The sequence below is a fragment of the Aethalodelphis obliquidens genome, unplaced genomic scaffold, assembly GCF_003676395.1.
Source record: "Aethalodelphis obliquidens isolate GAN/ISIS:26980383/991018 unplaced genomic scaffold, ASM367639v1 scaffold28, whole genome shotgun sequence".
Taxonomy (NCBI): Eukaryota; Metazoa; Chordata; class Mammalia; order Artiodactyla; family Delphinidae; genus Aethalodelphis; species Aethalodelphis obliquidens.
In genome coordinates this window covers 22,861,429-22,875,620 of record NW_020837972.1, presented here as the reverse complement: position 1 = coordinate 22,875,620, position 14,192 = coordinate 22,861,429, and the positions used below count along the sequence as shown (strand labels likewise).

Here is a 14,192-nt window from a genome sequence, read left to right as displayed (position 1 = left end):
GGCCCAGGCTGCTGTCAAGGAGCCCTTGAGGGAGCCAGGGGGCAGCCCCTGATCCTGCCTGCTCTGACTTCCCTTCCTACCTATAAACTCCACTCATAAGGCAGCCACTGCGGTTACTGCTGCTTCAACAAGAAACCCGGGGTGATACCCGCCTGCCCCCTGCCCCGGATCCTGCCTGGAGCAGAGCCCACCAGAGCATCCGGGCAGCGGGAGCCTCTGTTCCTCGGTCCCCGGCGGCCGCTGCTGGTCGGTCCTCAGAGATGAGCGAGGTTCTAGCGCCCGCCGGCCTCCTCTTGTGCACCTTTGGTCCCTGTGCCTGGGAGTCAGGGTTACCGACTAAACCCGCATGCACTGGGCTTTCGGGCATCCAGGGGGAGCGCTCCTGCATTTCTCCAAGCTGCTCTCCCGTGTGGAACCGACTACCTCATGCACACACTTGTTCAGCCGGCGGCTGCCGCACGCCAGACGCTGGGCACCGGGAAGGAGCCACGAGCAGTGTGCTCTCAGACCCCAGCAACGGCCTCCCCAAGCTGCGAATCGTATTCTTCTCTCATCTGAGGTCATTCCACACAAATGCATCACCAGGGGCGTAACACACAGGCGGGGGGCTCGGTCCAGTCTCTCCCCACCCTTGTTTGACTCACTCGGGGAGGCGGGGGTCCAAGGGCAGACCCCCGAGGCGGAAGCTGGGTGGGAGGGGAGCCAGGAGAGACGGGCAGGGAGAAGCAACGCGGGCTCGGAGGAGAGAGCCTGCCCGGGAGCCCGGGAAGGCGCGGGCTCGACACGCCATCAGGGAGGTGAAGGCGTTCGTACCGTTTGCATTAATTCTCCAAAAGCCCCACGGATCTGGCATCTACCTGTGATAACCGCCTTGTTGCTTTTTTTAACGTTCATGAAAACGTTCATTTTTAGCACAGCTAATTTTAACCCATTTTCAAATCGACCTTTCCTGGCGATGAGTAGATATGATTTGCTTCCATGAACACGCCCACCCACTGTGTCTGAATCTGGTGCTGCCACTGAGTGATGGCAGATCTGTAATCACAGATGCTCTGTGACCCCAGTCGTCCGGCTTCCTAGACCGAGCCGCCTCTCCTGCCCCCTCCCCCACCGACAGGCACAGCACAGCTTCCTGCTGAGCGTTTGCCCCTCTGCCCACTCCCACTGCCCAACAGGCCCACCCACGTCACAGAGGAAACTGGGTTTAGTCCTCGGTGGGTAAAGGGTCCAACCTGGGGCGCGACCACCAGCCTGAGCTTTGCACAGGAGGGCAGAGCTCAAGTCCGGACTCTGCCCCCAGGTGACCGTGGGGAAGTCCCCCAACCCTCATCTGCGAGGCCCGCATGGCGAGGCCAGAAGGAGGGAAGAGACCCCAAAACGGTGCCTTTCCTGTGTTCACTGTCACCAGCAGGCACTCTGCTCTGTGACCCCCAGGACCACAGCCCACCTCCAGTGACCCCAGAGCTGCCACGCCTGCAGACAGAGCACCTGCCCTTCTTCTGGCTCTCGGTCTGCCTGCAGCTCACTGTAGAACAAGTCTTGTTTCCTGCGTCCCTGGAACTGCTCTCCCAAGAGGCAGTCTCACCAGTGTCCTCTGCATCTTACTTCCTGGAGGGCCATCTGTCCCACTCCCCCCTTCAGACCCCCAGCCGAGGTCCCATCACCTGCTACAGAGCACACGTCTGGAATCAGACTAACCCTAACTCGCCCTTCAAATCTGTAACCACCGGCCCAGCCACTTTCATGGGACTTTGACAGACAAGGTGCCTGACTCTAGGGTCTATTCAGAGAGAGGTCTGGGGCCAGCAGTGCCTGGGCACCGCCTGGGCCCTGTGGGCAGGGAACCAGCCAGACCTGAGGAACCTAGATCAGCGTTTTCACAAGACCCGACGGTCCCTAAGCACATGGGGTTCAGGCTGCTGGGCTGCGGACATCGGACTGGCCCAGGCCACGATACACCTCTCACACGTGGCCTAGAAGGGATAACTGATGACACACCTAAAAATCAAGAGGTTTTGCACAAAACCCATCTCCAGCCTTTCTCAATCAAAGAGGGAGCAGCTCCAGTCCGCACGCGCAGCGGCTGCCCCGTCAGCGGGCAGGGGCTCTCAGTGCACCACACCCACACCCTCCGCGATGGCCTCCACCCCCGTCGCTCATTTGGGTCTGAAGCTCCCCGGCACGTGTCCTGGGAGCTGCACCAGCCTCCTTGCCGTTCGTGCTCAGGCCTCACACCCACGGCCCCTCTGCCCGGACGCCCTTCCATCTGCGTCTGCATGGCTCCTCCGCACCCCCCGGGGTCTCTACCCGTCACCCCCCGCTCAGGAGGCGCTGCAGGGCCACCTCTGTCTTCCGGCCTGCCCCTCCCACGTTTGCCCTCACAGGCCGCGTCTCCGTCCGCACTCAGGACCTTGAGCACTGCATTTTCCCAGAATAACGCCTAGAAAGCCTAGGGGTCACCTGGAACTCAACAATTCACTGATGGATGGACGAGAGACCACAGGCTGGGCCACCTCGCCCTCTGGGCTTCATTTTCTCCACTTGTCACAGGACAAGGAGGGGGCTTGGTCACAGGACCACTCAGACCTCCGGGCACTACTGACACAGGCTCTGCGTGGCGGCAGGGCGGTGCCTTTGCCGGGGGCTAATGTGAGTGGCTGAACTCTCCCCTGTGACACCAGAAGGTTGCAGACTGAGCCACAAGGGCCGAGGCCCGGGCAGGAGGGAGGAGAAGGGGGCCCGGGTGGAGGACGGAGGCGGAGGGTGAGCCTCACAGAGGCCGTGCTTCTCATCTGCCAGGGCCTGATGTGCCAGGAGATATGAGTGGTGTCAGGACCCGTGGACTAGGATAAGCAAGGGTGGCAGAGGAAGCAACTGAGTGGACGGGCCAGTAGAGCGGACGTCCCGTGCAGTCAGGGGAGCCGATGCTCAGGCCTCATGAACAGGGGCTTACTCTCCTGACTTCAGTGCACTCTGCTATGTTGTCATCTCATTTCATTCTTCTTTAAATCACTAGCAACGGCCCACCGCACTGATCTCCCCGGCTACCAACGGTTCACAACCCAGTGTGCGCCCCGACTTAGGATCAGAGAGCTGCAGGTCAACGAGAGAAAGGTGTTTTTTTCTGTTCTTTTGGCTGCGTCGGGTCTTAGTTTCGGCATGCGAGATCTTTCGTGGCAGCGCACGGGCTTCTCTCTAGTTGTGCCGTGTGGGTTTTCTCTCTCTGGTTGTGGCGCGCGGGCTCCAGAGTGCGTGGGCTCTGTAGTTTGCAGCACGCGGTCTCTTTTGCTGAGGTGCACAAGATCAGTAGTTGTGGCTCCGTGGCCGGTGGGATCTTAGTTCCCTGACCGGGGAGGGAGCCCGCATCCCCTGCATTGGAAGCCGATCTGCCAGGGAAGCCCTGAGAAAGGGCTTTGACCGAGCACGTGTGAGGGATGGAAACGAAAAGGGAGGAGGTGGCAGTCACTCAACTGCCCCCGAAAGGTCACACCTTCAAGAAAACGCTCCCACCGGGACTGTTTGTGGGGGGTCACACCTGTCTGGACAACAGGTGCGCTGGGCGGACAGGTGGGCTTGCACCCCTCAAGTCTACGACAGGACTGCCTGCTCTGAAACTAAAAGCTGGGCTTCATTTCACGCGTCGTCAGTTTTCCCAGGAGTAACCTAGCAACTCCTGGCGACTCCGTCTGACGGCGCTGCTGAGAGGTCTGCTCACCCCACCCTCGCCTGAAGCTTCCTCGCGAGCAGAGCAGAGGGGGTCATCTGTTCAGATCGACAGTGCTGCGTGTGTCCGTGCAGGGAGTTCGCGGGATGGGGGGCGGAGCAGCCCCCATGTCCTCCTAGGGGTCGCCAGGAACTCCTCTCCTGAGTCCCCATAAGTAATCCACAGTCTGCTTGTAAAATCCATGATACGCTTTGCAATGGAAAGAGCGCCCTGCTCACCACCTTCCACCCGCAATACGCCAACCTCATCAGCCCTCCTGCCCTCTGCACTCGCTCTTCTCAGCCTGGAATACTCCTCTCCCAGGCCTTCTAGAGACAAGACTCTGCTGGCCATTCAAATGTCACTTCCTCGGAGACAACCCCCCAGATCACACTCCCCGAAGGCGTCCCCCTCCCCACCTGCCATCTCCTCCATCGCTCCCTCCAAGGTTCTTCCTACACTTACTGCTCTTTGAACTTACTGATTCACCCCCTCATTTGTTTATGCTCTGTCTTTCCCACTCGAATATAAACTACTCCAACGCAGAAACGCATGGTGTTTCTTGTTTACAAATGAACCTCTGGGCCTGGCGATACACCCGATAGGTATCTGTCGAATGATGGTGGATAAGGAACCAACCCTTAGGTAAATACTGCTTGCAGTCTGGGTGTTGCTATAAGAACCACACCTTCCCTAACAAAACCGATGCAATCACGGGCTCATCAAATACTTCCTGACGCCCAGTGTGTGCAGTGCCTGGGCTACAACACTCAGGAGAACAGAGTCCGTTCATAAACAGACAGACCCTGAGAGTGGATGTACCCTGAGAGGGCGGGGCCGCGTGACGGGTGGCGGGTTTGCCAGAGCAGGTCATACAGCAACTGGAGACTCAGCCGGCCCGGGGCATCTTATTGCCCGTCAGCCGCCACCTCCCTTCCCTCAGGCACACGGGAGTGGGGAGGTCAGAGCATCCTCCTGACAAGCGGCCGGTGTGCCCAGCGGCTGGAGGACTCGGCTCCACTGACACAGGAGGAGAAAGGCCCTGCCCAGCTGCAGCCCCACTGCCTCAGGTGAGAGCTCTGGCCCAGCATCACCACAGATCTTCAAGAGCAGCCAGAGATTCACAGTCGTGAAAAACCTTCAATCTCCAAAACCAGTGTGGGATGAAGCCAAACGTCTCCAGGTGCCCGAGCCGCCCTGCGTCTTAGGAGATCCTAGGGGAAGCCCTGTCGACTCCCTGCTCTCCCACCCCCGCCAGGAAATTCAGTTTTCTCCGTGGGCCTCAGAAGCCAAGGAAGTCGTCACGCTCAGGTGTCAGGGACTGAGCACGGCTCAGAGGACCCTACCACGGGGCATCTGCATTTTTTAAGTTATTTATTTACTTTTGGCTGCATTGGGTGTTCGTTGCTGCACGCGGGCTTCCTCTAGTTGCGGCGAGCGGGGACTACTCTTCATTGAGGTGCGTGGGTTTCTCATTGCGGTGGCTTCTCTTATTGCGGAGCACGGGCTCTAGGTGCTCAGGCTTCAGGAGTTGCGGCACGTGGGCTCAGTAATTGTGGCTCGCGGGCTCAGTAGCTCTGCGGCACGTGGGATCTTCCTGGACCAGGGCTCGAACCCGTGTCCCCTGCATTGGCAGGTGGGTTCTTAACCACTGCGCCACCAGGGAAGCCCCACGTCTGCATTTTTAAAGATCACTCTGTCTTCTCTTACAAGCTAGGCCTCCCGTGAACCACAGAAGTTAATCTCTAGTTCTCAGTGCTGACCAAGCCTAGTAGGCAATAAAGATGAAATATTCTGAAGTAGAGAAACCCAACCAGGAGGGGCCTCTTCCATCCTTAACCTGAGGATAGATGTCCTGGCCCCGTTTGGAGAGAAGGACGCAGGGGGTGGTCGGAAATCCCGTCCCCCACCTCAGGGCTCACTCCCACTGGGGCTGGAAGTCAGGTCCCTCAGAAACAGGTCCAGGGTCCCATCTGCAGCCCAGGGTCTCCTGTCTCACAGCAGAAATGCTCCGAGGACACGGTGTGGCCACCCTGGACATAGATGCAGCTGCATGCCACCACTGGTGACACTTTCTCTGGACATCCAGGCACACTGCTTATAGCCGAGGACCTCACTCTGCTGGACACGCCCATGGCACAGGGAGGGTCTCACAGTCCAGTGACCAAAGACAGGAAACGCAGCCATGACCACCTCCTGGGCGGCACGTGCATCCTCGAGAGGGACCCAGGGTCTGCTCAGGTGCTGGCTGAGGAAACCTGGAGCACAGGAGCTTCTGCAAAGAAGCGGAGCCTCGTGGGGGTCCCCAACCACCGGGCCTCCCTACCTGCACAGGCTCCCGTCTGCCCTGCTGCGGCTGAAGCCCCCGGCGCTGACGACGAAGACCTGCCACCCGGCCCCCACTGCAGGCTGACGGAGAGGGGGCACCTCTTCGCAGTCCAAGAGCCCCTCCCCGCCTGGCGCTTACCTCCAGCGGGACCACCTGCATCAGGATGGCGAAGTTGGTGAGGTGTGTGCAGCGGCAGACAGAGTAGCTGAGGTTCCCTTCGGCGAGAGCGCAGCCCTGGTTCGACCAGATGCCTTCTCCGGAGCTGAGGGCACAGGAGGAACCATCAGCGGGAAGCAAAGCCCACCCTTGGCCCGTGGGCTGAGACAGCGTCCTCACCATCAGGCTGAGGAGGCTAGGGTGTTTCTGGCGTTGATCAGGGCCCACGAAACAGCACCTCTTTCCTCCCGGGAGGGGAAAGCGGCATAACCACTCTGGCCCAATCACTGCAAAACACCTGGTCCAGCAGCCAATAAACATGGAGTGTCTACTGGCCATCTGTATGTCTTCTTTGGAGAAATGTCTATGTAGATTTTCTGACCATTTTTTGATTGTTGTTGTTGTTGTTATCGAGTTGTATGGGCCCTTTGTATGTTTTGGAAATTAAGCCCTCATCAGTTGCATCATTTGCAAATGTTCTCTCCCATTCCGTAGGTTGTCTTTTCATTTTGTTGATGGTTTCCTTTGCTGGCATATACCCAGACAAAACTATAATTCAGAAAGATCCACGCATCCCAATGTTCAGAGCAGCACTGTTCACAACAGCCAAGACACGGAAGTAACCTAAGTGTCCATCGACAGAGGAATGGATAAGGAAGATGTGGCACGTACATACAATGGAATATTACTCAGCCACAAAAAAGAATGAAATAATGCCATTTGCAGCAACGTGGATGCAACTAGAGATTATCATACTAAGCGAAGTTAAGTCAGAAAGACAGAGACCAATACCATATATCACTTATATGTGGAATCTAAAATACAACACAAATGAACATATCTATGAAACAGAAACAGACTCACAGACCTAGAGGACAGACTTGTGGTTGCCAAGGGGGAGGGGAGTTGGAGGAAGGATGGATTGGGAGTTTGGGATTAGTAGATGCAAGCTATTATATATAGAATGGATAAAGAACAAGGCCCTACTGTATAGCACAGGGAACTATACTCAGTATCTTGTGACAAAAACATAATGGAAAAGAATATATATATCTATAACTGAATCACTTTGCTGTACAGAAGAAATTAACACAACATTGTAAATCAACTGTACTTCAATAAAATCTAGAAAGCGTGAAGTGTGCGGGTCCTGCAACCCAGCAATCCCACTTCTAGAGAATTCCGAGCTCTGTGCGCAGGGATGCGTCTGGGGTATTTACTGAATGATGCGTGACACTAGAGAACATTTTAAAGTTACCTGATGTCCACCTCGGGGACCTGGATAAAATTTGGTAGGGTGTATACATCAGTCAGAAGCAGCATGTACCCATACGGATAAAACACAGAAACTTCATATACAACGTTGAATGCAATAATAATGATGCAAGGGCGTGACACGCAAGAAGATCGTATATTTTCTATGAATATAACCATAAATTATAGATAAATTATTGAGAAAACTCCCCACAGAGAGGGCAAGAGACCAGGATAAGATGTAAAAGTCTTTTACATATTTACTTTTTTATAATTTTTTAAAGGATAATGTTTTGACGTATTACTTGCTTTATTTCTTAAAGTATAAACCTAGACAAAAATGACATGAAGCAAAAATGCACAAATGTTAACCGTGGTTCACTCTTGTGGTGAGAATATGAGCGACTACAATTTTCTTCCCTGTATCTCTCTATAGTTTCAAATTCACAAAAAGGACGCTTAAATGGTTCTTCCCAGAAACTGCAACTTTGAGTGATCAGCAAAGACAAATCTTTGCTTCGGCCAAAGGCAGGGGCCCCTGGGGAAAGCTTTTATAAAGCTGGAGAAATTTAAAGGCTCTAGTTTCTCTTTGCTGTACATTCCGTTTTCACGGCAATGTCAGCCGTGGATGAGAAAGGTGGCCGTCCCAGAGGGATGATGGATAAACACAGTCCTGCCGCGCTCCTGCGGTGTTCTGTGAACAAAGCACACACTAGCGGCATCTTTATTTTCATCCCTGAGGCAGAGGGTGTCCCTGTGAGGATGCTGTGCGGTTGTAGCTCTCGGTGAGCTTGGGCAGCGTGGAACCCGAGGGAGAGGTGGGAAGGGTCGTCTGGAGGAGGCTGAGGGGTGGCACTGAGCCTGAGGGCCGAGGCTCCGGGACAGCGGCTTCAGAGGCAGCGTTTGTGATGAGTGAGGTGGGGAGCTTTTAGCAGAGACCAGAGAGCACAGCCAGCACCACTCGAACCTACCAGTTTTCAGGAGCAAGCCCCCAGTAACATCAGGATCAAAGGGCCTTAAAGATGGGCACGTCCTGCCCCACCCTGCCACCTGTTAGGGCTAACCTGTCCCCGGCCCTCGAGAACCAGCGACACCGGCTGCTGGGCTGTATGTGACCTTTGTCCATGGAAGGTATGAAGGCCACACTTGAATTAGAGGGTGACCTGAGAACTAGCGGGCACGCATTCAGGGAGCGTGGTCCTAGGATGGAACGTGTCCCCTCTGCTGGCGCCAAGAGTGACTGCGAATTAAAAACCGTGAAAGTCACATTTTCCCAAATGGAGCCACGAAGCCGTGACGATGTCTTCACTAACCAGGGGAGCTGAGCCCCGCGTGGCATCACCTCTGTGTGCGTGTAGAGATCCACAGCCCAGGGAACCCGTGGAAACAAGAAGCCTGGTTCCCCGACTTGTGAGTAAATAAATCTGCCATGGCAGCCGGTCAAGAGACAGCAAATAACAGGAAAATACGCGTCTTACCCTGTGACCTAGGAAGCTGGCATCTGAGCAGAACACTGTTCTTTCACGTGCAGAAATGGAATGTGTGTATATAAATATGAAAAAAATACTACATATCGGTGAAAAGAGATGTGGGCAGAACACGAAATAAGGATGGTGGAATGATGCAAGAAACATGGAACTAAACAACACCATATATTTCCCAAGAACATAAATATAAAACATGCATAAATTATCAAAAAATACACACAAAAATCTCCCCACTGTGGCTACTACAGGCAAGAGGAGAGATCAGGATAAGATCTAAAGGTCCAACGGGACATATGCTCTTCTTATAATGTTTTCTTTTTTAAAAGAATAATGTTTTGATATATTGCCTCTATCATTTGTTAGAGTGTAAGTCTAGAGAAAAAAAGCGACCCAGAATTCTAAGCTCAGTGAGAATATCTTTCAAAAATAAAAGTCCGCTGAACTTCCTGCCAGCAGACTCACACTACAAGAAAAGTTACAGGAATATACCAGACGGAAACTGTGATCTACGCAAAGAAATGAAATAGCTGGAGATGGAAAAAAATGAAGGGAAATATGCAGTTATTATTTTCTTGATTTGAATTGCTTTAGAGGATAACTAACTTTCTAAAGCAAAAATCCTAGCAATGTATTGTGCGTTTCTGGCATCTGTAAAGGTAAAATGTACAACAAGAATAGTGCAAAGGATGGGCAAGAAGAATTGTGAAAAGATTGTTGTAATGTCTCAGAATACATGTGTGGTGGTATAAAATATTATTGGAAGGTAGACACGGATGAATTAAAGATATATACTCTAAGCCCCAGGGCAACCACTACAAAAAAATTAAAAGGAAGTATACACCAGAGGTCAATAGGAGAGATAAAATGGTACCAAAAATACACACAAATACACACTAGGGGGGTGGGATAGGGAGGGTGGGCGGGAGACGCAATGGGAAGGAGATATGGGGATATGTGTATATGTATAGCTGGTTCACTTTGTTACACAGCAGAAACTAACACACCATTGCAAAGCAATTATACTCCAGTAAAGATGTTAAAAAAAAATACACACAAAAATCCAACTGGAGTAAGAAAAAGAGAGTATAAGAAGCAACAAAATAAAAGTAGATCATAACCTGGACAGGCGTGTGACCGAGCATGGACACCCTGGGCCCCCTCCCGCCCCTCCCGCCCCTCCTCTGCTCCCTTCTCGCCCCGGGACCCTCCCACGCAGATAGTACCTGAAGTCCAGGAAGGCGCAATACAGGAAGATCCGGTTGCTCTCATTGGTAGCCTCGATGTACTGCCTTTGAGTCTGAAATGACAGAGGATGGACACGCCTCATGATCCAGCCGGAGAAGCCGAGCTGCCAACACTGCTGTGAGAGCCGCACCCTCACAGCCCACAGGACCCCACGGGGCTGGCAATACACAAAGCCCTTGACCTCCCGTCGCAACCCTTGTGGTCGGAGAGGGCGGGTCCCCCGGCCCCATCTCTCTCCCGGCTCTCCTTTGCCAGGGCTGCCGCCTCAGGGCCTTTGCACTTGCTGTGTCCTCCCTCTAGAAAGCTCTCCCCCAAGACATCGCCGTGGCTCCCACCTCCCGGCCTTCTCCTCAGGAGACCCTGCCGGCTCACTCAAAACAATACCAACCTGCCCATTCCTCTTACCACGTTTCTTCATAGCACCGATCTCCATGCAGCACATTATGTATTTACTTATTTATTTGTGGGCTGTCTTCCTCTCTAGAGCATGCACACAGTGAGCTATCCCGTTTACTGCTGTATCCCTGGTGCCTACCCTAGTGTCTGGCACGCAGCAGGTGCTTACTAAGTATTTATTGAACCAATGGACAAAAGAACGAATAAGTGAACAGTTCCATCAGTGACCCTGTTCCTAGGATTCTCGCTCGTCCCTGGGCTTTTCCGGGATGCCAGCTCAGGGCACCTGGCAGCAGCTGCTCTGCCCTCAATGAGATGCAGAGACTTGTCCAGGAATCTTGCCAGGGAGCTTGGGAAGCCAGCGGCACCACAGGAGACTGGGATCAATGGTATCTAATCGACTCCCAATCGATAGTTCAAGAACCTCTTATCTGATGTCCCCGGACACGCAACCACCGGACTGGGCTGCAGGAGAACGTGTGGGTCGGAAACCGATAGGGGCATCCTCTCGCTGAGCACCCACTGGTTCAGGAGACAGGGGCCTGGTACTCAGGGAGCTGAGCTTACCTGAGCCTCAAACCCTATAAGGAAACTCAGGGAGCAACACAACCAAAGGCTCAAGAAAGTCCACGGGAGAAACCCTAAAAAGGTTCAGCCTCCCTTTTCCTCACCCTGTTTTTAGGCTGCGTCCGAGACGCCTGACCTCATCCACATGCCACCTGGGCCACCCCGGCTGGCACCCCATCCCACGTTCGATGCTGAGGACGGTTTTCAAAGAGTGGTCCTCACAGCAGCCTCAGCATCACCCCAGGCCACCCCCGGGCCCCAGCACAGAATCAGAAACTCTGGGGGTGAGGACGGCCTCTGGATTTTCACAAGTCCTTCAGGTGACGCACCTGAACCTGAGAACCACTAGAAGCTGGACAGAGGCTGCCTATTCTGCCCCCTCCTCGGGTCTCAGCCTGCTGTGACCCTGCTCAGTCCCAGACAGCCCTGTGGCTGCAGCCATTCAGAGCCACAGAAGGTCATTAGCAGGGGAACTGCAGTGTGCGATGTGCAAACCCCACAAAATCGAAAATACACCTAAGAACCTGCTGGTGACCCCTGCCCAGTCTCAGCGAGGCTTCCTTGGCCCCGGGCAGGACCAGACCCTCCAGGACACTGCTATGTGCCGTTTTTTCCCCTTCTTTTCTCCCTCTACCCCTATATTGCCCCTCCCTGTTTCCCTCTCCCCACTGGTAACCGCTCGTTTGTTCTCTGTATCTGTAACTCTGTTTCTTCTTTGTTGTATTCACTAGTTTGTTGTATTTTTTAGATTCCATATATAAGTGACATCAGACAGTATGTGTCTTTCTCTGTCTGACTTATTTCACTTAGCACAATGCCCTCCAAGTCCATCCATGTTATTGCAAATGGCAAAATTTCATTCTTTTTTATGGCTGAGTAGTATTCCATTGTATATATGGAACACATCTTCCTTATCCATTCATCTTTTGATGGACGCTTAGGTACTTCCATACCTTGACGATCATAAATAGTGCTGCTATGAACATTGGGGTGTATGTATCTTTTCAAATTAGTGTTTTTATTTTTGGTTTTTTTTCAGCTATAGACCCAGGAGTGGAATTGCTGGGTCATATGGTAGCTCTATTTTTAGTTTTTAAAGGAATCTCCATACTGTTCTCCACAGTGGCTGTATCAGTTTCCATTCCCGCCAACAGTGTAGGAGGGTTCCCTTTTCTCCACACGCTCATTTGTTATCTGTGTTCTTTTTGACGATAGTCACTCTGACGGGTGTGAGGTGACATCTCACTGTGGTTCTGATTTGCATTTTCCTGATGATTCGTGATGTCGAGCATCTTTTCACGTGCCTGCTGCCATCTGCATCTGCTCTTTGGAAAAATGTCTATTCAGTTTTTCTGCCCATTTTTAAATCAGGTAGTTTGTTTGACGTTGAGTTATATGAGCTGCTTCTGTAATATATGTTGGATATTAACCCCTTATCGGTCGTATCATTTGCAAATATCTTTTCCCATTCAGTAGGTTGTCTTTTCGTTTTGTCACGGCTTCCTTTGCTGTGCAAAAGCTTTTCAGTTTAACTAGGTCCCATTTGTTTAAACTACGTGTGACACTTGTGCAAAGTAATGAAATGTGACGGCAGCAGCACTAGAAGGGGGCAGCAGCCAGGCGCCCGCGTCATCAGAGGCCCGGAAGCTCCCCCAGGAAGAAGGGTCACCCCTCCTCTCATCGCAAGCCCTGCTCTGAGCGCAGGGAAGCACTTCCACGTGGGAGCGGCACAGAGGCCGAAGTCCTGACCCTCTGACTCTGGATCTAAATCACTCTTCAAGGGGAGTTTAAAACTCAGGCACGACCCACGAGCCAAGTGCCTGTGTGGTCGGCAGGGTGGAGGGCAGACCGGGGTCTGGGGCCAGGATCACACCCAAGATGGGAAACTCCTGCCTCTGTCTGGGTTCCTCCCGGCTCCGCGCCTGTGATGGAAAAAGCAGATCCCCTCCTTCTGTGTTTGAAGTTTGCAGCTGAAATGGAACAAAGGCTCTCAGCACGTCTCCAGGGAGGGAGACCTAGACGGTTCCCAGGAACACCACTGGACGGTGTGAACACACCGGCCACGGTGCTGCCAGAGAAAGGAGGGCGAGGCTTCCAGGTCACGGCCCACTTTCCCAGAGGTGTGGGAGGCGCCGTCCGCCCATCAGCATCCCGAGTGCCTGGGCGACATCCCAGCCAGTCACCCCGGGGCCCAGGAGGTGGGGTGCCCCATCAGGGTGGGGTGAGCGAGTAGCATCCCCCTTGAACCCTTCCTGGGTCCTGAGGCCGAGGACCCTGTGGAGTCCTGTGGTCCACAGGGAAGCCCTGACTCTTCACCAGACGTGTCCACCTAAGCACATCTCATGGGGAAGGGCTACACGGGCCCTGTGGAATCTCTCCTACGGGATCTGAGACTTCTGCCAACAGCCATAAGGTCTTCCCATCTGGGGAGAAGCAAATGGGACTAATCGAGGATTCACTGTCTGCTGCCAGTACAGCAAGGGGTCTGCTTCTGAGAGACACACATCAGGAGAGGAGAAAATCTACCCGACAACAGCCTGTGAATGTTCCTTGTTTAGAAATGTGCTTGCTTTTTAGGCCAGTATAATCGTCCCTCGGTAGCCATGGGGGATTCGTTCCAGGAGCCCCGAGGATACCAAAGTCCACAGGTGCTCAAGTGCTGTATAAAAAGTGGTGTCGTTTTTGCATATAACCTACACACATCCTCCTGTATACTCTAAATCATCTCTAGATTACGTATAACACCTAACACAATGTAAATGCTATGTAAACAGTTGTCAGTGCATGGTAAGTTGATATTTTGCTTTTTGGAAATTTCTGGAATTTTTTTCTGAATATTTTCCATCCGAGGTTAGTTGAATCTGTGGATATGGAACCCTCAGATACGGAGGGCTGACTGTACATAGTTTAACTTATACATTGGCCGGAAAGGTACTTGCCTATCTCTGTCCCAAGCAAAACACAGATGTGTCCACAGCCCTTAATTTTGACCCTTAGTAAAGCAATGGAAGGGCCCAAGTGCCCCCCTCATAGCTGTGGGCAGCTGCGCACGGCT

At 53.1% G+C, this 14,192-nt stretch overlaps 1 protein-coding gene across 2 annotated transcripts in view; it reads right to left on the bottom strand.

Moving 5' to 3' along the window:
• ADGRD1 (adhesion G protein-coupled receptor D1) overlaps positions 1 to 14,192 on the bottom strand; it is a 142,668-nt gene that overhangs the window by 40,502 nt on the left and 87,974 nt on the right. For both annotated transcript variants that reach the window (XM_027125156.1, XM_027125157.1), the window contains 2 exons: positions 10,153 to 10,226; positions 6,171 to 6,294 (listed from right to left, as the gene is read on the bottom strand). In XM_027125156.1, the coding sequence (XP_026980957.1) occupies positions 6,171 to 6,294; positions 10,153 to 10,226 (198 nt within the window). The remainder of the gene's footprint in view (positions 1 to 6,170; positions 6,295 to 10,152; positions 10,227 to 14,192) is intronic.